The following is a 22,617-nucleotide window of genomic DNA, read 5'->3' on the forward strand; positions in this document are numbered from 1 at the left end:
AACAAATTGACCTAGTTGATTAAAAGAGGTTTTTGAAACCACAGCAAACTCAGATTCAATACACTAAGATAAATGACAAGAAAGGGAATAAATAAACAAACAGCTCTGGACGTTGGTGACAAAAGCTGCTGTGACAAAAGTAACCTCAACTTCTGGTTGCGGCAGACGATGCAACAAGATCCGGCCCTGAGGCACAGCAGCAGTTAGGGTCTCCGGGGATTCTGTGGTGGATGAGTCAGAAGCATAAAGGCAGTCTAACTTCTTAAACTTTAATATTCAGCCTTGAACATTTATAGTATTCCACTCTTTCTGAGACTGAAAAGCACTTATCAAAGCCTCTGATAGAAACATGAAAAATGTGAATATTTTTTCAGCAATCTGACATTTGCATATTGCATTTTCCCATCCCAGTTTTATATAATTTTAAGAGTCTACCCTTTATTAAATGTCAGTCACAGTTAACGTAGACGACCGTATTGGCAGAAATGCTCTGTGCAAAAGAAGAGAAAGCTTAAGTTTGTATTTTCTTGGTGCTGAGAGTGTTCTCTCTGAGGACAAAAAGTTCAAATGTCTCAGGTGAGGACAGTGCTGCAGAAATAAAACTCAGCTAATTTCTTTATGTTGCAAGAATCTTATACATGTTGTTGTTATAATGCATTTTTTTAAATGTACTTTCACACACCAGACTGTCAAGTTATGAAGGAACTACAATGACATTATACAAATTGTACTTGCTGGGCAACCATTGTGAAAACCCACCTAACCGACAAAAACTATGCCCATCTCACGCATGCATACTTTTGATTAATCTCCAAATTTCTTCATTTACTTTGCTCTCCTTGGGCATCAATTTCACTTTGATAATTCAATGTGTCAAGAGGATAAAGCAAGTAGCTGAAAACAAGAATAGTACAAAGTCATGCAGGCATGAATAAATGTTTTATGCATGAGACGGTGGGAGATGTAATCAGTGCATCTGAAGCCTAAAGAGTGAACAGAGAAATATTGCAGTTTACCGTAGATATTTGTGAAGTTACCCGTTGATAAGACAATAAAAACTGACGGTGTGTACATTTTTATTATGCAACACATGAGGGAAGATCCCATTCTGCACTGCACAGAGCATTTTTACATGTGTGTGTGTGTACATGTGACTCACCATCCATGTCTAGTCTCTGCATGATAATGGCCAGCTCCACCTCACTGGGCATGTAACCCAGAGACCGCATGGCCATGCCCAGCTCCTGTTTGGAAATGAACCCGTTTCCATCACGATCCAGCACCTTAAACGCCTCTCTGATCTCTGCCAAGACAAACAGGATATCGACTCAGCATCTATAAATAGGGCTTACCCCTCCTGCTCCCAGTTTGGGGAATCAAACACTTGTTCAGCGTAGTTATTTTTCTTGGTCTTTCGCATTTCTGGGATTCCTTTCTTTGGCAATGATATGCTTCTTGAGACTTTTATTTCACAATACATTCAATGAAGTCAAACTTTCACCTCATTCATCATCATCATCATCATCATCCACAGTCCTTCCTCTATCTTCTTCCCTCTCCCTTACTTCCTGTCTGACCTAGCTTTGGGCTGTATGATGCAATTGGTCTCGCACCACTGCCTCAAGTTAACAAGATCAATTCAGACCATTGATTCATTTTCTCCACCTGCTGTCACAGCCACTGTCACCTCAGCTTTTCATGATTTCACCTTCTCCACTGTAACCTGCTGGTATATGATATTATCTTTGATTGGCGCTTTTTGAGGAATGTACACAAAAAAGAAATCAATTTGAGCCAAAGGTTCACACTTCAGAATGCTCTAATATCCCTAATAGGGTCAACGCAGACATGTAGTTCTGGCTGTGAACAGAAAAGCTGAATCCACCTTCTATTTAAACCTTCTGTCTATGAGGGGCAGCCAATCAGGAGAAACTTGGCTCAAAGTGGGAAAGAAAAGGCATTCAAATTGTTCATTTAAGTCAATGAATGAACTTAAGAACTGCACTGAGGCCGATTATGAGGCAAATTATTATTATTTTTAACTGTATATTATGTCGACTCCAAGAATAAAAACATAAAATCTAAAATGAGCAGATTAGGTCTGCTTCAATCATCCAAAGCTACGCTAAAAGAGGTAGTTAGAGTGGGACTTGCTTCACTGCTTTTCGTCCCTTATAAGCGTTAAATTTGTGACCTTTAGGATATTGGATTTTTCCTTCAGTCGATAGAACCATTTACTGTGTAGAATAACACCCCTACCTATGCTATTCAACAGATAAGAGAAAAACACATTTTCATCTTCCCATCCTGCTAAACATCCTTCTTTGTTGTTGCCTAATAAACACTGAAGCCTTGTTTTTTGCTGTAGTGTGGTTTAGTATGTTCTGGCTGTTCGAGTCACCAGTGCTTATGAGAATACATGTAACAGCAGGGAAGATAAACTACAGGGGAATAATAAAACTGAAAATACCAATTTGGTGAAGCTCGTGTATAACGTTCAGCTCCTTTTGCGATTGAAAGCAATGTTGATTCAGCTAAATGATCATTTTACAGTGTAGTTTGCCTTCTGTTGAATAAGACTGCAAACATACAGTCAGAGAAGGACTACTTTTGTCGCCACCGTTTATCATTGCACAGTGTTTTTAAACTCACAAGGTATGTAAAAATTTTGCACTGTTAATGGACCATTCATCATCACAGAACGAAAAAAAAGTTTATTCCCACAGCCACAGGTGTGAATGTATGTGTAGTAAAGCAGTGAAGACAGTGTAGTGAAGACAAGGGATGAGTGGATCTGCATTCTTACACAGTGACCATCAGAAAATCTTGACCCAGATACACCAGAAACCCCAAAATGTTACCCGGTGACTTCCTAGATGCGGCTTCCCACACTGGTCACATCATTTGATAAGAGAATAAGTTCGTCATATAAAAACTGTTTCTGCTTTATAGAATGATTTGAGAAAGCTTTAAATTGATAATGAACATGCATATTCAATACCATTTATCTGGAAGTACCGTTTTCAGTAGGAGAAACGTTTCATCACTCATCCAAATGACTTCTTTAGTCATCTGAGCAACTGAAGCTGAGCTCACCAATTCTCAGACCAGAGACAAAAATGCCTTATTTTTACACAGCTGGTTCAGTAACTGCTTGATGTGTGATCAAGCCATCAGTAAAAGAAGTCAGCAGGCTTCACTGTGCTTTAATAAATACATATTTCATAAGTGTGCCTACAGATAAGAGAGGATGCATGGTAAGAAAAGGGAGAGAGACGGACAGGCGTCTGGTGTTTTTTTTAAATAGAAGAGGAATGTCACTTCTCTGAAGAACACTATGACTGCATGACATGCATGAGCACGCTGTTGAGCACTGAATAATTTGAGACGGGAGAGCACAGTAGATGGTTTATGGGGGCGATCGTGGCTCAAGAGTTGGGAGTTCGCCTTGTAATCGGAAGGTTGCCAGTTCGAGCCCCAGCTTGGACAGTCTCAGTCGTTGTGTCCTTGGGCAAGACACTTCACCCGTTGCCTACTGGTGGTGGTCAGAGGGCCCTGTGGCGCCAGTGTCCAGCAGCCTCGCCTCTGTCAGTGCGCCCCAGGGTGGCTGTGGCTGCAATGTAGCTTGCCATCACCAGTGTGTGGATGGGTGGATGACTGGTTGTGTAAAGTGCTTTGGGGTCCTTAGGGACTAGAAAAGCGCTACAAAAATGCAGGCCATTTACCATGGTTTAACCCAATCCTTCCCAGGAAATGTAAAAGCAGAGGACATTTACCAAATCACTATGGAAGCAACAACAACAACAATAAAAAACAGTCACAATCAGTTTACATCACATCCGAGACTCAGAATCAAATCCCTGCAAACAAAATGTATATTTGATGGTAGCTAGTGTTTGTTTTTGTAATATTCTCACAAGTGCATAAAAGTAATCAAAAAATGGTTGGATGATAGCAAATATTTTAATGACAAATGAGAAAGAAAAAAAAAGTCTTAAATAAATGACATTGTGTTGCAATTAACTGCTTTGCAAAGCAACACACTAAAAGCATTTTATCTTCTCGCAAATGATTGGGAATAATAAAGGATAAATGGTGTGTAAATAATGAATTGTGCCATTAAGCAAAGAAGAGTGCCAACTGTAGATAAATAAGAGGATTTTGTCCCTGTTGACCTTTTTCAAAATGGCACGCTACTCCTTCCCCAACCAGCTGGTCCTGAGCACGTAAAACATCATCATCGTTTGCAAGAACACGAGACACTTTTCTGGAAATAATGTGTCCCAGGACACACACACACACACACACACACACACACACACACACACACACACACACACACACACACACACACACACACACACACACACACACACACACACACACACACAAATGCTAACAACCCATCACATCAAAGGCATACATATTAGTTTGCCTGCAGTGTACCTCATGCATAAATGATTGATTTATGATTCTAATTAGTTGTAAGTGTAGGTGTGTGTGTGTGTGTGGGTGTGTGTGTGTGAGTGTGTGTGAGCAGATGCCTGTCTCCCTGTGTTAGAGAGAGGTCTTATATTCATACCCCCAACACAGTATTACATGGGTATTTTTAAAATGGTATTTGTTTTAATGTATTTAAGTATTTTTAATGTTAACAAATTGTTGTATATTTGTGTTACATAGAAAACCGATTTTATTCATTTGTACCTTCATTTTTTTTTTTCACTAATTCTTATTATGTTTTTTGTTTCTGAAATCTCAAAAGGCCTGATTTGGATTGTGGGATTGTTTAAAGAACATTATTAAACAATTAAGTGGTATATTTATAATACCTCAAGTGCAGTTTGACTTCAATTTTCAGAGAGAATAAAATAACTGATTGATGCAGACACAATGAATGAACATTACATTGTTAGATAAATGTCTGAAGACATTTTTCAGAGGCTGCCTGACTTTAAATTATAATTTTAACCGTTTTTAAATAACAACAACAACAACAACAACAACAACTCTTATTATTAGAGTTTGGTGCTGTGTTAATGACTAAGTATTGGATTCTGTACTGTGTTATCCAGTGTGACTGGGGTAAAGGAAAACACAGGCAGCACCATGGACAGTTCCCCAAGCTCCTCCTCAGATGAGTTGTTTATTGAAAACTGTGTGACTGTATGTGTGATTCTTTGTGTTTGTTGCAGGATGCAAGAACTATACATCAGGTACTCTCCGCGCTAATTGCACAACCAGTTTCTTCCCTATTGGTAACTGTCCTGGTGCTCGTAGAAAACAGAAGTGGGAACAGCTTCTTTTATCCCACTGGAGTTGGAAATGTTTGTTGTGTGTCTCTTTGAGTCTCTCTTCAGGTTGGCTGAAGGAACTCTAAATTACCCGTAGACTTCCTGCCATCTGCTCTAACTCAGCATGCTTTGTGAAAGAAGAGCCAGGAAGAATTTCTTGCACCACCCTCACAAAACCTTTAGAAAAAACTGAACTCACCCAGGTCTGCCTCTGTGGATGCATATTCATCTGAATTTGTGGTGGAGTGTTTCGATACTATTTGATATTATGGTGTCTGTCATCCGGGCTATTACATTAGAACTGTCCCAGTGCACCTTCAGAATTACACTGAATGAAATGTCAGCTGTGTGATGAAAATAGTTCAATAAATTTAGTTTTCAGTCATAAAAGATTTAAAAATTCATTATGTCTTGAAATTCAAACTTTTGAACTAGTTTAAGTTCTCTCAAGCTGCCCTGTGGTAACAGATGAAGTCATCTGATTTGCATAAAACTTGAAAGATGAAGACTCTCTAGGAGTTTCTGTAAATTCACACATGCAACCAAAGGTCAATGACCTCATGCAACTCTCACCCTGGAGTACTAACCTCACTCAGCAACAGCATGACTAAGAGATCACATAAGGTCAAAGCATACAGTTAATCATTTGATCTTCTGTAAGTAGCAGTTTTCAAATATTATGAGATTATGATCAATTTTGTGAAACTTCACAGCCCCAATATTACTGAGAGTCATGTAATAATAACATCTTTGTAATAAATGCTCAGTTTGTTCTTCCAGGATCTAACGCCACAGACTAACATGGTTTTCCCTGATATATTCCGGATGGACCAGAGAGTACACAGGGAAGGAAAAGTCTTGAAGTTTTGTTGTTTGTGCTTGTACTTGGTAAGGAAAGTCTTATTATTCTGCAAAAAGCTCTTTTCTGGGCCTTCCTTACACCATAATTAAATTTATGTAACGAATAAGACAAAAACTGTCCACTTTTAAAGAAACCAATGAGGTGCAAAGAGGCTTTTAGAGCTTCTTAAGATTACACTCAGGTCACAGAGCAAGGGCAACGCTGCAAAAAGGCTTGTGTGGAATGGCATGAACAATATTTCACATTCAGATGATCAGAGAACAGCTTATCGAGTGCGTTTCTGAGAATTAGTTATAAATCCTACATCTTACAAGAGATTTTCCCCATTCTAGTTATAAGAAAATACACGGAAACGTGAACTCTCTTTGATGCTGTAACATGGAGTGAAAACACTGGTCAGGATCAACCTCACATATTAAAGTTGCCTTTCTTCCAGTGCAGCTTCTGGTGAACAACTGCCAGCAGTCTCGTAATGACTGACATATTTTAAATCTTACAGTGGTGTACCTACTGTGAGAAACACTTAAGAGCCTGCTGTTATCTTCAGTAATCCCTGCTGGCAGCAGCAGCTCCTCCTGAGAGATAAAACATTAACAAACTAAACAACAAACTCAACAGCTGAATGATTCCACACTACCAGTCATATGAGAGCTCAGCCTGCAGCTGCAAGGTTTTTAATACCCCTGGACAAACAGTAAATATTGTGAAGCAGAAGTGTTACATGTGCAGAACGCAGAGGCTGAGTAATCTGTATCAGGGGACTGAAACTGAAGGGCTACAGGGGTTAAAAGTTTACAAGTCTGTTATTTTTCCAGAGTGGAATGATTGCCCCACAAATATCTTTAATGACTCTAAAAACCAAAAAATTTGGGTGCACACATTTGAATTTATTTTGGATGGACATACAGGCTCAAATAGTAGTGCTGAAGATTCTATAATGTTGTTTAACTTTACAAGGCCAAGGCCAATTAACCTATCAGTGATCACTATTGAATAAAGCTGGCAGTTTGTCTTTGTCAGGATAAGAAGGATTTGTTAGACAGCACTCACTGGATTAAACAATACTCATAACAATGGGAAAGTCAGAGTCAGTGAAGACAGTGATAATCTAAAGATCTTCTAATGATTGAAAACTGTAGATTAACACAAGATAGAAAAGTCTCTTGGAGTCAATTTTAAACAACTGTAGATTCAAAGTTCAAAGTTATTTGGACACCATTTTACCAAAGTCTGGATGAACACTGAAACTGTCACCCTCAGATGAGAGGAAATTGCCTGAGATGTTCAGGGACCAGGAAACTGCTGGATCACTAGCAGCACTGTCCACAATAAATTGAGTTTTATATCACCATGCACTAAGAGGGTGCGGCTTAAAAAAGAAGCTCCTGCTCCAAAAATCAACACTTTCAAACTTGACTGAAATTTGTAGCTGCCCACTTGGACAAGCCAAATGGCTTCTGGAGAAAAGTTCTATGGTCAGACAAGATAAAGATTGGCCTCAATGAAAAAAGATGTGCTTGCATGCAAAAAAAAGTGAGGCTTTCAAACTCTGTATCAACTGTGGTGGTAACAGCATGCACTGGGGCTGTTTTGTTTCAAGTGGTACTGGTACAGGTGGATGGAGTACTGAGGAAGGAGAACTACCTCCAAATTCCTCAACTTCACCTCAAATCAACATCTGGAAGGCTAAAACTTGGACACAACTGGATGTTCCAACAGGACAAAGATCCCAAATACACATGAAAGCAGGCTAATATTCTGGAATATTGTAAGATGTATAACTTCTGGAACTACCTTACCACACCATAGTTGTTTTTAAAAAATGGCTTAAAAAACAAAAACTAATCAATACTAAAAATTAGGATCATCACCGACAGTCCCCTCTTTATCTCCTCTAGTTGGCACAAAACTTCACACTGCACCTGCAGACAGCCAAGCACACAGTTGCTCCCCTCACCACAAGTCGTGGTTTTATTCCGACATGCAATTCCCCAGAAAAGCTTCTTGTTTCTTCTTTAATTTCTAAATGACATAGTGGACATTGGTAGCAATCACAGACATCACTGGGAAAAGTAACCTGCACGACTGAGACACATTTTGTTAACAATATCAGTTATGAGGGCCTGAGTGAGTCACACCTGGTTCTACTGACTTTCACTATTCAAACTAGTGACCTGTCTGCAAACCCACTGTAATACCATCCAGCATATAATTCAGGGTAAATACTTATGCAGTAATTACAGTGCTGGCAGGCTACAGTGACTCAGTCATAGCGTTTTTAAATGGACCTCATCAGGACCCTATAACCACAGATCATTTCGTATTCACTAAACAGCGTGAACCCATTGAAACAGGAATGAGGAATTCACACACAGCAAATCCCTTCGTGCATATTAAAACTCCGTCCTGACAGAGTATCTGGCCATTACCATGCCTTGCAATGCCAATTTTCCAGGCAGCAGCTTAATGTTGCATCAAAAGATTAATATTTTCAAGGTCTTGGGAAGTCTAGCTTGTTTGCTACCTGTGAGGTTGCTATTGCTGACTCCAGCAGACCATTATTGATCAGGTTTGTGTTGTACGGGCCCAGGTGATTACTCTCAGACATACTGCAAAACAAAGGGTTCATAAACACAGCGTCTGGGACAGAGAGAGGCCAGCAGACCACAAATGCTCCTGGTAAGATAAGCTATGTAGAGAATACTGCATTTCTGTGGCTGGTTGACTCGGTGAGGCAGATGCTGCTCGTGTTGTAGCGCCGCATTGTCTCTCAAAGCGTTTCTGGCAATAAAATGAACAGACTCTTTTAGGGGGAAAAAAGAGATCCACATAGATTTAGAGTCTACAGTGTGGACAGGCTTATCGTCCAAAATACTTGTTTTTTATTTTACACATAATTTTTTCCCTTTACACACAGTCAAATATTCTTTAAATGTTCAATACCTTTGTTGGGTTTCAATTACAGGCTAATTGTTCTCTGACCTTTTTGTAACTTTTTCCTAAGTTTTTTGTTGCTAATGCACAACCATGTCCTGCAGTGGTACTTCTGAGAAAAAAAAACTCGTAAAATATGTATGTGGGGTAATCAGGTTGTTAGTTCTTAACTGTTGCAAATCTGCAACGTCTGCCTGGAGAGGGTTAACTCTGTTCCTACACCCTGCTTAAGCTGGCATGAAGTGTAACTAAACATGAAGCCACAGTGGCTTTATAATCATTTGTATGCAGCAACATTTCCAGGTCACACTATTTAAGTCTAAAAAGTGTGTTTTGTTTTTTTAACTCAAGGCCTGGACTTGTGTTTGTTGCATAAATAAGTTAACAGTTGGTGAATAAAAGCCTAAACCTGGCTTTGCTTTTGCTGAAGACACAAAACACATTTTTTATTTATTTTTTAATAGAAGATCCTTTATGGATGATTTTCTTCTCAGGTTTGAGTAACAACATATAGCAGTAATGAATATTAATATATTAGCTGCATGATGTTGCCAATTACTATGTTGGTAGGAAGATTGTAAGCAGCCTATTCACTTTGAATAAATCATCAAGGATAAGGAAGGGAGGACAGTAGCCAGTTTACAGAAGAGTCCTACCGTCAAGCTCCTCAACAGAGATGCTGGCCAACACATCGCTGTCACTGTCGGACAGCGAGCGGCTCAGGTAGTTCCCCTTGTAGAGCAGGCCTGCCGTTACATGGTGGAACGGCATCTTCTCCCTGAGAGACAATAGAAGAAATCATTTAGACAGCAGTGAGGGTAGAAAAGAGGAGCTGTACAGGAGTCTTCTCTCTTGGAGGATTAATTCCAAAAACAAACAAACCATTAAAAGCCCACCTTACACATTTCTAAAAACAGCAGCTTCTGTTTGTGACATTTCATGGTCCCCACAACATCACTGTAGAATTGACTTATTAGGGTTTCAAATTAGCCACAGAAAAAGAAAAAACTGAGAATTGATTTGCGAGCTGCGCAGGTTCCCTTTCAAACAAAACTTACAATTAAGTCAAGAAGAAAATAAGAAATAATCAGATTTTAAAGCGACAGTTTCGCTCATTTGTGACTCTGGCACTGCTAAAACAAATCCAATAGGCGCGGCATAAACATGCTTCATAAATGAAACAGAACTCATTCACTAAATGGAAAGTAACACAGCGTGTAGCTCGAGGTGAATGTGCTGAATTTATGTCTACGTTAGGTGCATATGAGCATGCCTGTGTGCAATGTAGGTGCAAATGAGTCTGAAGTAATTAATTATTCAATAAATTAAAGCTCAAGGGCACAGGGGGAAAGTAAAAGCACTGAGATCTTAGTGATAAGATCTCCGACAGGATTTCATCTAGATGAGCCCTTTGAGGAAATGCTTCTTTGACATAATGGAGGATTTTTAGAATGAACTGAATGATCTGCACCAAACTAAAGAATCACATTTTTCATTGTTTCATCTCCTTTACGGGTTAAGTTGACAGCAGAGCAGAGTTTCATACATCTCACAGTTATGAGAGCTTAGACAAAAATATTTAGAATACATCTAAATGTGAAAAGGGAAAAGATTTTACACTCTTAGGGTTACAGTAATTTTATGCCCTCAAAATCTGTTAGTTTATATTTAGAGGTTTTTATGACAAAGGCATGCTGCTCATTCTTCTTGCAAAACCAAAATAACAACAACCATAAGCCAGGGGTGATCTTTTCTTAGCCTTCACTGAAGGTTTTAGAGGAGTTTATAGTTATACATTAATATTGCCCTCTTTGTTTGTTTCTTTTATCTCGAAAGGTTTATTTTCCTACATCCTGCAACAACGATCAGCCATCTGTCGCCTCGCAGTTCACAACCGGCCTCTGCATCTTGCATGTTTGTCAGTTTAATAAGCATGCACATCAAGACGTCTGCAGCTCCGCCTATTAGGAGCAGCTTTTTCTTGCGCGTAATGTCAGGATTTTTCATTTCCTAATTCATCAATTATTCAGCCATTTCTCAGCTGTCATTTTGAATATTACAATCATCCCTCTTGTCCGCTCTTTCAACTTTATCGCTACGAGCCAACCCACATGATATCAGCTGATTTACACAGGTACTTTTCTGCATTTGTGTTGCCTGGGGAACTATTGATCAGAATGGCTACCATGTAAGGGCGACTTTCAATTCATATCAGAAATCAACACATGGCTTATTATGATAACAAGAATCATATTGAAAATATTTTGAAAGCAGACAATGGAGACACAAATTAATTAAAAGGCAGTTTGTGGTGCAAACTTTTGGTTTTGTAGGATGAAACAGCACTGTGTGTACTCTCAGGGTGGAGGGAAATTGTGGCTTCCATTGTGAGTTTTCTCACTTTCATTAGATTCTGCATTCAGCAGAAAAGCTCACACTAATCAAGACTAAGAATGAATGACATAATGACACTCAGCAGCAGAAATCCAATTCTTACTTTTTACATTCCTGGGATGGTTGTTGAGCATCTTAACAGGTAGTAAGAGTTTATGTGCAAGCTAGAATTATTAGTCTGTTGGATTGCTGGAATTTTAAACACCAGCAGTAATTAAATTGTTGAGTTGTTATTATTATTATTTTTTTTAAATCAGTCATCTGTGTACCTGATCTCACCAAAAACCCAGTTTAGTAGTTGTTTGGTTGAAAATGAATCACATGGTGACATTTTTTCCTTAAATTCCCTAAATCAAGCATGACCTTTAAGTTATACTAGGTTTAACCTGGTATGCTGCTGTGGCAGACATATTCAATTATTTCCACACATTCATAGAGTAAAGAATCATTTTAGAATACATAAATGAAGCATGATGTTAGTTCAAGCAGAGCACTGAAGTCAGTGGTATTAGCCATTTCAGATCTTCACACGTTTCAATCTGACACTTCCCGCTATCACTCTGCTGATTCAGTTATGCCCACACCACTCCATCACAATTCCTTCGATCTCTTCCTCATGTGCTATTCATGCTATCATTTGATTTGACTAAGATTTGTTAAATTAAATGCACACTGTAAAACACTTCCTGATAGGTTTGTAGAGGAATATACTGTCTTGTGTAAATACTGGCTACTTGCAGTCTTCCTACCACTGCACATATTTATGGTGTAATACAGTATTTTTAGTGACAGTGGAAATTAATGTAAATGTTAAAATTGAAATAGCTGACTGACATCTTACAGTTAATGGCACAAAATATTTATTCATGCCAAATATGTCCATTTACGTTTCAATTTCAAAATGTAAAGAAAAAAAACGACTATGAAATATAAAAATAAATATAGACTAATGTAATTACACATCAATACGGTACGGAGCCCCGCAAGGGACATGGGAGAAAAAAAAATTAAGACGGACTTTTGCGAGATCTCGCAAAACAAACTCGGGATCTTGCAAACGTTTTAGCCGCATTCTTCGGAGGCCGCCAGCTCAAAGCCGACTGGGAGGACGGTGTTCGACTGTAGTAGGTCTCGACCTCCCGTTAGCTTCGAGATGGTGCGTGTCAGACATCTCCGAAAACGTCGGAGCACTTTTTCAAATATGTGATCTTCTAATCCGAGCAGATATTTGACGTTTACACAGCTACATTTACGCCTCAAAATATTTTAAAAGTTTATTTTGTGACCCAGAAAGAGTAATATTACAACTAAGTAGCTGCCGCCATTGTTGGAATTCAACATTTGCGAGATGTCGCAAAACTTTTGCGAGATCCCGAGTTAGTTTTGCGAGATGTCGCAAAAGTTTATCGTAATTTTATTTTCTCCCATATCCCTTGCGGGGCTCCGTACATCAAGGCTATGGGACATTAAGAAAGGATAAGATTTAGATAACACTTTACTAAAATATCTCAAGGATATGGTGTTTAATAACGGAAAAGATAAAGTGTGAAATAATGTGCTGAGACCATGAAACACTGACCTTCAACCCCTTAAAAAGACAGTGTAGAACAGAGCGCTTCACAGTTTTCAGCATCATTAGATCTGATTAAATTGATCAAGGTCTCAGCTGAAGAAGCTAATTTGCCCTTCAGGAACAAAGCATGCAGTAATCACTTAAATCAGAAGTGATCTTCCCTTCATCTAATCCTTACTCTCTGCATGCTGTGATATATATATTAGATGAACGGGAAAAGGAGGCAAGATCATGGAATTTAATACTCAGATCGAGTGCCTGATAAAAGTGAACCACAGAAATCAGCAGATGTTCCTGAGGATTTTACTGAAATGGCACAGAATGACAAATTCTGTATATGTATTTGAAGATGGACGATTACAAACCGTTACAAACAACTGGTTTCACTCGTTTACTTATTTAAATCACCGATTGTTTTAGAAATATTACAACATGATCCGCTCGAATGTCATCACTGCGCTCGTTCTGACTGACAAAAAGCCTAAAATCCAGCTCACAATGACAAAGAATTAAGAAAAGCACCATATCCTCACACATTTAAGAGACCATCCATAAAGCAATTAATCCACTAATTGTTTCATTTTTACTAGAATGGATTAGAAGATATTTTGCCCAAAAGTACATTTTATGTAAATTCACAAAAGAACATGGCACTAAAAGCAGATGAAACCCGCCCTTTAGTTTTATAGGATAGTAACTCAAATTTTACAATAGGTTGAGGCCATTAGCTGATGCTGTTACACAAAGTGACTTTCAGTCTGTGAGGGAATGAGCTAGGAGTCAGAATCTGGCTCAAGGACAGTGTATGAATTGACTGAACACTATTGTTGATGTTCGCACTAGCTGCGATTAGACCTGTGGCATTTAATCATGGGCCGAGCGGTCACATCAAGAGTCTTGATTTTTTAAGAGGTTCTGTACTAAAGGTGACAGCTAAATATGACAGGTGAGAAGGAGTTGGTCACAGATAAAAGTCTGAAGTCTCTAATTTTTTTAGATCCTCAACTTTCATCCCAAAGATAAAAGTAATAAGATTAAAAGCTCAAAAAAAGAACACAGAACTGTTCTGCAATGTCTAACCACAAACCTTGACATTAAAACTTAACCACGAACATGATTTTAAAAACAGATCTTCCTCAGATGGATAAAAGTCCATGAATGTTTTTAACAGTCATGCTTTAAAAAAACAAAAAACAAAAAAAAGGCTGAAGTTGAGTATGAGCAAAGTGAAGCTCATGTTTCCTTTTTTCATGATTAAAGTTCCCACAGATGACTCATGGTAGATGGTTGTGTAAATACGGATGACAATCAGTAATATAATAAAGACATTTTAAAAGCCACTTTTTATTTGAAGGTGGCAACTCTAAGAAAATTAAATGCCATTTGGAGCATTCACAGCTTTGTTTTCAAAGCATTTTAATCACTTTAAATATTAGTATTACACATTAGCTGAAGGGAGAACAAACTATTAATGCACCAATTTAATACTCTTAAGACTTTCTAGTCCTGTAAAGACTGGGTCACTGCAAAAATGAACCCTATTACACCTGAGACATAAATAAAATCTCACTAACGTTGCATTCCTTACGGGGAAAGCATTACTTGTGCTGACACTTCAAGGATAATACAAAGGTGACATGACTAATCAAAACTGTTTGACCTCAAAGGAAGAAGCAGGAAGCTGCAATTATGCAGCTGCCATTAAAATGTCTTATGTCCTCAAATAACTGGCAGGAAGACATGACGAACTCATTCCACTGCAAACTGTCCATCAACTGGATGCCAAAGATTACAGTCACAAAAAATGTTGAACATGCACATCAAAAGCCAAAACAATCCCAAATGTTAAAAATTATAAACCACTAAATATTTCATTTTTATGGGCAGATACTCTCCAAATGCTCTTTTTTAATGTTTGTTTGAATATAATGGAATTGAGCTGTAATAAAAATACGTTCTTTCAATTCAATAATTTTCATACCATTTTAGCACTACAATTTAAGCACAATGGACTTCCATTTAAGGTGTATTCATGCTGTAACTGTATGTAAATGTCCAGAAACAGTCACTATCTCTCTGAACAAAAAATATATGATGTGATATAAATGATCAAACTGAGTTTCACCAATATACTGATGCTTTGCCTCATAACTATACAAACAACTCAGTCCCTTGAATCCCTCACCTCTCTTCTCCTATAAGAAATCACTAATTGACCCATGACCGCATCAAAAGTGCAAAAGCAGCCCGTCCTCATTTCTGAGGTTTCACGTTTGAAAAAAAGCAAAACCTGATGAAAGAGCACAGCCTTACTCAGAGCTTCCTGCATGACAAGGAGGCCAGATGGCAATTTCTTACATCAGACCCTGCAGCACAACAGCCAACAGCAATGGGCCAATACAGAGCGGGACACGAGGAGAACAATGTGTACCAACAGCAGCCGCTCCAGCCACAAGATCAGCTTCGTAATGGACATAATACAGTGACAGCTTTGTGTAAAAATACATTCTCCATCAAAGATGTAACAGCAAAACAAAACCACCTGATGCGATGTCACAGACTGAAGTTTGGCTACACTGGCAGATTTCTTGAAAAGGTCCAACCACAGAAATAAATGCAGCAGAAACTTTGTGTGTAGTTAGATCATTTTTCATCACAGAGATTAAAATGAGAGCATAGTCTGTCAACTGGTCATAAAATAAATTGCCAATTAGAGAAATGACAGATGTTAAAATAAAAACAATGAAAAAAATAATAATTTCCAGACCAAACCAGAAGTTGGTCATTTCGGTTACAATGGTGTTTCTGTGGTGTGAGGCTCTTTGGTGCCATCTGATGACTCAGTTTGTGTAAACACATTGACCATAAGACGATATTATACAATACAGCGAATGCACAACACAGCTGCTAAAACAGACCTGAAAACAAAGTAATCCCTTCTCAAAAGTCATGGTGACACTTATTTAATTGCCTGTTGCTTTTGATCATTCAACTTTATCTATTCGAATGGTGTGCAAGGTGACAAGTCACAACAGGCAATGAAACAAATTTCTGTTGAAATCATAACGTGAAAAACATTTCCATTTGTCAATGAAATATGGACTTTTTGTGAAATTAAATTATGGCTCTATGACTTCCAGTGCCATCGACTGGGCAGCAAAGGCACACAAGGGGTTTAAACATTGGCCAAGTGAGTGCAAAGCCAATTCATCAAACCATCACTACAAAGCTGAATTCAATCTCCAAACTGAGAAAAGAAAAGACGGGAGTGTTCCACAGAAGTGCCACCTCTCTGCACATATTATCAGCTGCTCCCTGCAGCAACAGACCATTTCTCTGTTTCTCCCATATGATGATTCTTACCCACACTGGTGGCTGAGATTGTACTCTGTAGGATACTGCAGCACAACAGGCTCTCTTGCCGGACTCTCCACCACGTCCACTTTCCCATCATCCCTCAGGTATGGGTTCCCCGGCAAGTCTCCATTTACCTCCGCATGTGTCTCTGGCGATGGCATGCTGGAGGGCTCCACCATCTGAGGATCCGGCTCTGTGACCTCCTCCTCCATCAGTCTTTTATATGCAGTGCCTCCAGCAGCAGCACAGTGCCTGTCCACAAACCACTGAACCCGGCTGCCTCCACAGTTTGGGTTTGTCCCAGAGCAGCAGCATCAGTTCCCTGAAATCCGTTGTTAATATTTGAGCAGTGAGAGCAGCAGGTACGGTAGCTCCTCTCACACTCCACTCTTGGCTTCTTACTCACTCCCGCCGTCCCTCCCTCTCCTGTCTGTCTCCCTCGTTCTCGTTCCCCCCCTCCCTCCTTACTCGCTCGCTCACTCTACAGCGCAAACATTCCTCCACATGGGGAAATGGAGTGAGGGCTCATTAGTGAGTCCCGATGACAGACTCAGCTCTGCTTGCCTGCCTGCGGCTGTACTGGCAAAGTACACACGGAGAAGCTACAGAGAGGGAGAAAGGGCGAGGCGAAAAGAAAGGGAGAGATACAGAGGAAGAAAAAGAAAATAAAGACACGTGAATTATTAGAGATTAATTAGAGACGAAAAAAGACGAAAAACAGGGAAATTGAAAGAAAAATGATAGGTAACGTGAAAAAGGCTGAAAGGGTGTTTTTGTACAGACGGTCCCAATAACCCAGTGGGTTTTGCTTACAGTGCGCTCTGCAGGTCTACACGGGGACCTGCTGGGAGAAACCACAGAGAGCGGAACATGTTGGGAGAGTCTTATAAGAGCGTGCGCCACCGTGTGGAGCAGGAGTGCGCGCTGGACGCCTCGCAACAGGAGGATGGGGATGGTGGAAGGGGGGCGGCGTCCCGGCAGGGGGTCCACAGTGAGAAGTCCTTCCTCACATCGACCCAAGATACATACAAGACAGACACTTTCCGCGCTTTCTTGTCATCAGTGTGATAGAAATGACATTTTCCAACAGCTACCATCATCACTAACAGCATCCACCCTCTCATTTAAACACCTTCAGCTCAGATCTTATGCTGTTTGAGTCAAAGCTCACATGCGTCTCAGAAACACCTACTTCAGTCGAAAATATATCTCAACCCGATTTTGCTTAAGCTAAACCACATTCATGTTTTTGTTTTTTTAAGGAACAATGTGCTAGACTTTATTAGACTGAAATCTTGCGCAAATGTCAGTGCATAGAAGGGAAAACGAAGTATCATGCGGACTTATGTTCAAGCCTATTTTTCACCCAGTCTCCACAGTGTCTGCATAGGCACAAAAAACTGCAGCGAAAATCACCCGCAGATTCTTACGAGTGGACATCCGCTGGTTCTGACGGGGCCAAACAACAACAGGTGTGGGGCTGAGCGCAGCACTTGCGTGATTAAATGTGGACAAAGAAAAAAAATCCCCATTTTCCAATGATACGCTGCAGCCAATTCATTGCCCAGTGAAGATATTTTATACCCTGAATTCCACTGCTTACCTCTGAGGCTGTTAGATGTCTGAAGGTGAGCTGTCAAATCCGTTAATCGATGCTCGCAGTAGGCTCCAGTTTAGAGACTTGGGGTGGACTCCTCAATCAGCCGTGTCGATCGATCCTGACGACGGTGATCCTGTTGATTGCTTTCTTATTAGTTAGTTATTCCTTTGTTTTGACAGTGCAGCGTGGCCATGCTACACCGGCAGGGCAGCGTGTGTTTTAATAGCTTCTGAAGTCCAGCAGCAGTTGGACACATCTATTCGAGTTGCACCTTTTTGCCAAACTCTCATCAGCATTTAAAATATTTTATCATCTAGCTGTAGCCCCTAATACTCACAGAGACTGCGGAATCTAATAAAAAAAAAAAATCACTGCCCTGGGTCTGTTGTTTCAAACTCACAATCCAAGGAGTGAAGATCCACACACACAAGTGCCGAGCGTCAGTACGATTGATGAGAGCAGCCCAGTGCCCAACAGAGACGCTTCAATCCAAACCAATACGCAACCGAGCAGGAAAGCAGCGGATTGGCTGTTTTTACTTGTTTGCTTATATCGTGGTCTATCGTCTCATTTTCAAGCGGAGGAAACACCTGCACCGTTTTGAAAACACCTAACCGGACACATTTCTTCTGGTTACCCCGCCTCTTCTCCGAATTTCAGACGTGACATCGTGCCAAACCAGCCAAAATAAGTTTGTGTGTTAGGATTATTTCAAATTAATTTACTGCCAGCAACAGAAAACATATTTCCTAATACATTCTGTTTCCAATACAATACAACAATTTCTCTTCCCTGCTCCAATATTCATGTATTTGCTCCTCAGAGAGCTTAGTTTTTACAGGTTTTTCACCAACGCTCAGTCATCATTTCTGCCCTGCTTCACCAAACAAAGCCTTAATCACACATTCTCTCTCCACTTCAGACTGCTGAACAATGGCTTATGTTTACCAGAACCCAAAACAAGACTGATGACTAAAAACGGCAACAAACTCTCTGATGAATGACTGAATATATCAGAAAGGCTTGCAGTGACATTCTGCAGGTGCAGTGTGTTCTTTTGAACAACATGTCTCCTTAAGAAAAAGAGAAATTTATAATGAATGAAGTTCAGAACTGAGCAAAGACATGCATTTACAGAATGAAGTTATCCTGTATAGGAGTAGAAGTAGAAGAAGAAGAAATCTATAGCTGAAAGCTGCTGCTAAAAATAACGTTACTATCCTGATATGTCGCCCAAACAAAAAGCTAAAGCAATTCTGATTATTAGTGCACTGCCAGACAGTCATCTACCATACAGTATAATATGATGTGAAGAAAGAAAGACCCCTAAAAAGCCCATAAGAAAAGAAATGGATGTATTTACTTCCCATTGTGTCATTATTAGTCTTTTTTTTATGATGTGTCTCATTAACTAAAAGGCTTCCCAGATTTTTTCCACCCCTCTGTTTATCACTACCACCACCACATTCCCAAATTTCTTCTTTTTCACTGCACGCTATTAAATGTCCATATTTGGTGCACTGATCATGTATATGATATATTGCCTTAAGGATATTAAGGCCAGCATTTCAGCAACCGGAGGCCCCAGCTTTGTTGCAATACAGTACGTGAAATGCTTTTTTGATGATTATTTGCAGCCTCTATGCATACAAATACAAAATTTTAACCAAATGTAATTTTACCTTGACATTTTTTTCAGTTCTGAGGCAGTGTTTATATACAGAAAGACTATAACAATGGGAACTTATCTCCAAACGAGTCGCTAAAGTAATTTAAAGAAGCTGACCAGTAATGAAAATAATACGTGGTTTTCTGTTCAATAATGATTAGAAGTCAGCGGCTGTTTTCTGCTGAAGGCTACGAGGCTGACGGCAGAGCTCTTTCCACACACCCACTCACTTTCTTTATTCCTATTCCTGTCAGTTTAATCAAATGAATGCCTATGTCTAACAGAGTATTGTATGTTTAATAGTGGTATTCTAGATTCAGGGTAATGTGCCCACTAGGAATGCCAAAGGACAAAAAAGGTCCTGCCAAAAGTGCCACCCACGTTTATACTGTCAGGGTTGCAACAATTATTTTTCACATTTTAGGCATTTGGAAGGAGTCACCCGGTCTGACTTGGAGTGAGTCAGCAGGCAGACAATTTGGTTACAGTGTAGTCTGAGAAACGCTGGATGTACTGCATATTGACTAATAACAGTTTTCTCCAATAAACATGAAATTCCTTTTTATCAAGTGAGCACAAAACCCCGTGCATTGCAAAGCTGCCACGCACTGCATGGGGTTATTAGAAGCAAGTGTACATGTGACTCTTGTTCAAGAAGGTCAAGGCAAAAACAAAGGTTTTATACACAGTCCATGATCTGTTACAGACTATCAAGAAACTACTTGTGAATATAAAAGATGGATGAGATCAACACATCTGTTAGTGAATCCTGTTTTCATGTCTTACGTTGAGTGGTTTCAATGTTGCCATATTGGTGTTTTGAATCCAGATGTGATGAGGGAGGAGCAATGTGAGGGACAGTGCTTGTTTTTAGGGTCACAGCTTGTCAGTAACACAGTATACCTGCCATGACTATAATGAGGACCAGAATTTATAAAATTAATGTCTCATTATGTTCAGTAATGTTTCCTCAACACATATCTACTGTGTTGCTGCTCTGGACTCTAGACATCAGCAACAGGCAGAAATGTTTTTATGAAATAGTTCATTTTTTTTTTTTTTTACAGTGTCCTGTACATTGCAATCAGAGTAGAGAAATCACCCTGATCCAGCTGATTGTGAGTTCCGGTGAGGTCTATTATTTACCTGCAGATTGACCCTCATGCTGTTAGAAGTGCATACATAAATACTCTTTGGTAGGAACAGCCTGTAACTCCGTAGCTGCTTAAATACACTGTGACACCAGCATTAGAGGGTTACTGTTTGGATTTACGTGGATGTTGTGACAAAAATATATTCCATTGATTAAAAGGAGCTTATAGGATGGGAGTTATGCTGGTTCTGTGAATGTAAAAACAACAAGAGAAGACAAACAACTAATCCAACTCAAGATTATCTTTTGTTTGTCTTATAACTAATTGAAAAGGAGCTTCTCATTGAGGCTGTGCTATAAAGAAACCCCTATAATAGGTAAACAAGTAAGCTTGGTAGGTCATTAACCAAGCAATTTAGAGGAAGTATGTTTGAATAAATTGCAGTCTTAGCAGTTTTTTTCAGCTCTGGGCTTAGGATACACCTCAAGCAGGCAGCGTTGAAAGCTATTTTGATATTAGCTTTTCTGCACACACACATCCGAACATGCACATACAGCTACCATGCATCACGAAACCAATCTGTGCTTAGTTCAGCCAAAGAAAGCTCATCACCATGAGGTGTGTGTATGTGCATGTGTCAGTGGGACAGCATTTCTGAGCCTGTGTGTGTGTGTGTGTGTGTGTGTGTGTGTGTGTGTGTTCTTGATGGAATGAGTCACAATGTCTCTGGTTTTGCTGTGGCTTCATGTAACTTTTCAAAATGGAATCTAATGCGTCAATTCATCTGCTCTGGATTTGCTGAAACAAAATTAAAGTCCTCAACGATGAGGCTTGACAGCAGCTGAAGACCACAAAGCTTCTCCCTGCTGCTTATCTCTGTAGGGGACAAAGAGGAGGACTGTCTTTTTAGAACTATGTGAATACTAAATGGCTATTGTCAGAGGCATGATTCGGAATATCTCATTCATTCCATTATGATTCGGTGAAATGGGAGCTTACCATCCATGTCTTTAAAGCAATGGTATGAGCTCTGGTTTAAAACCAAACTGAAATAACCAACGCTAATAACAATCCTTATGAATATGATTTTGGACTTCAGCACTAGGGAAAAATAGAGTTTGATCAACAGTATTTCTGTGACAATAATGTTATGACACGGTGGCAAAAAGACTTTCTCTGAATGTATTGGCAAAAGGCAGAGAACACCTAGAACAAGTTGCTGCTCCATCACACACAAGCAGTCCAACACATTCACACTGAGATTCACACTTCTGGCAGTTTAGAGCCTTTAGTGTCACTTTCCTCCCACAGTTCAAAGACAGGACCTGTTAACTAGCAGCTTTTCAAATTGCCTGCTTTCCAATTGATGCCGTGAGGACAAATAATAGTACAAATAAATCTGATTAAGTAAATGCAAAAATACACCCTGGCGATTTTTATAATTCAGCAAGAGTTTAGATATTTTATTTATTTATTTTTCTGGGGAAAAAACCTTTCAGTTCAAGTTCAAGTCCTGTCTGAGGAACATAGTGCAGTCAGTTCACGGTTACCATGGTTTAGCCTGTTATTGACAGAAGGAGCTGTGGCTAAATATAATTGAGCAAGTCTCTTCTTCTGCACGGAGGTCAGATCCATGGCTTCTGAAAAATAAAAAACCATCACGCTGGGTGGTCAGGTATCTGGAGAGCAGACGAAATACAAATTTCAAAGCTGTGCTGTTGTCATGGATCAAGTGAGAGACAAGGTTATTCTAGTTAAAATATATGTGAACAAATATTGTAGTTAACTAAGATTTAAAAAGAAAGAAAGAAAGCTTCTAAGAAAACGATGAAAAATCAAC

General features: G+C 39.5%; 1 protein-coding gene across 5 annotated transcripts in view; it reads right to left on the reverse strand.

Annotated features, from left to right (window-relative positions):
* caln1 (calneuron 1) overlaps positions 1-18,609 on the reverse strand; it is a 58,044-nt gene extending 39,435 nt beyond the window's left edge. Inside the window, exons 1-4 of one of the 5 annotated variants that reach the window (XM_082503386.1) lie at positions 18,415-18,609; positions 18,018-18,147; positions 9,747-9,868; positions 1,160-1,303 (exon numbers count right to left, since the gene is read on the reverse strand). In XM_082503386.1, coding sequence (XP_082359512.1) covers positions 1,160-1,303; positions 9,747-9,861 — 259 coding nt within the window. In that variant the 5' untranslated portion in view covers positions 9,862-9,868; positions 18,018-18,147; positions 18,415-18,609. Of the gene's footprint in view, positions 1-1,159; positions 1,304-9,746; positions 9,869-16,420; positions 17,229-18,017 lie in introns of those variants that run through there. The other 4 variants (XM_082503385.1, XM_082503384.1, XM_082503382.1 and 1 more) reach the window with 4 other exon arrangements.
* Between the last annotated feature and the right edge of the window lie 4,008 nt (positions 18,610-22,617).

Source organism: Aulonocara stuartgranti, assembly GCF_965226115.1.
Source record: "Aulonocara stuartgranti genome assembly, chromosome: 14".
NCBI lineage: Eukaryota > Metazoa > Chordata > Actinopteri > Cichliformes > Cichlidae > Aulonocara > Aulonocara stuartgranti.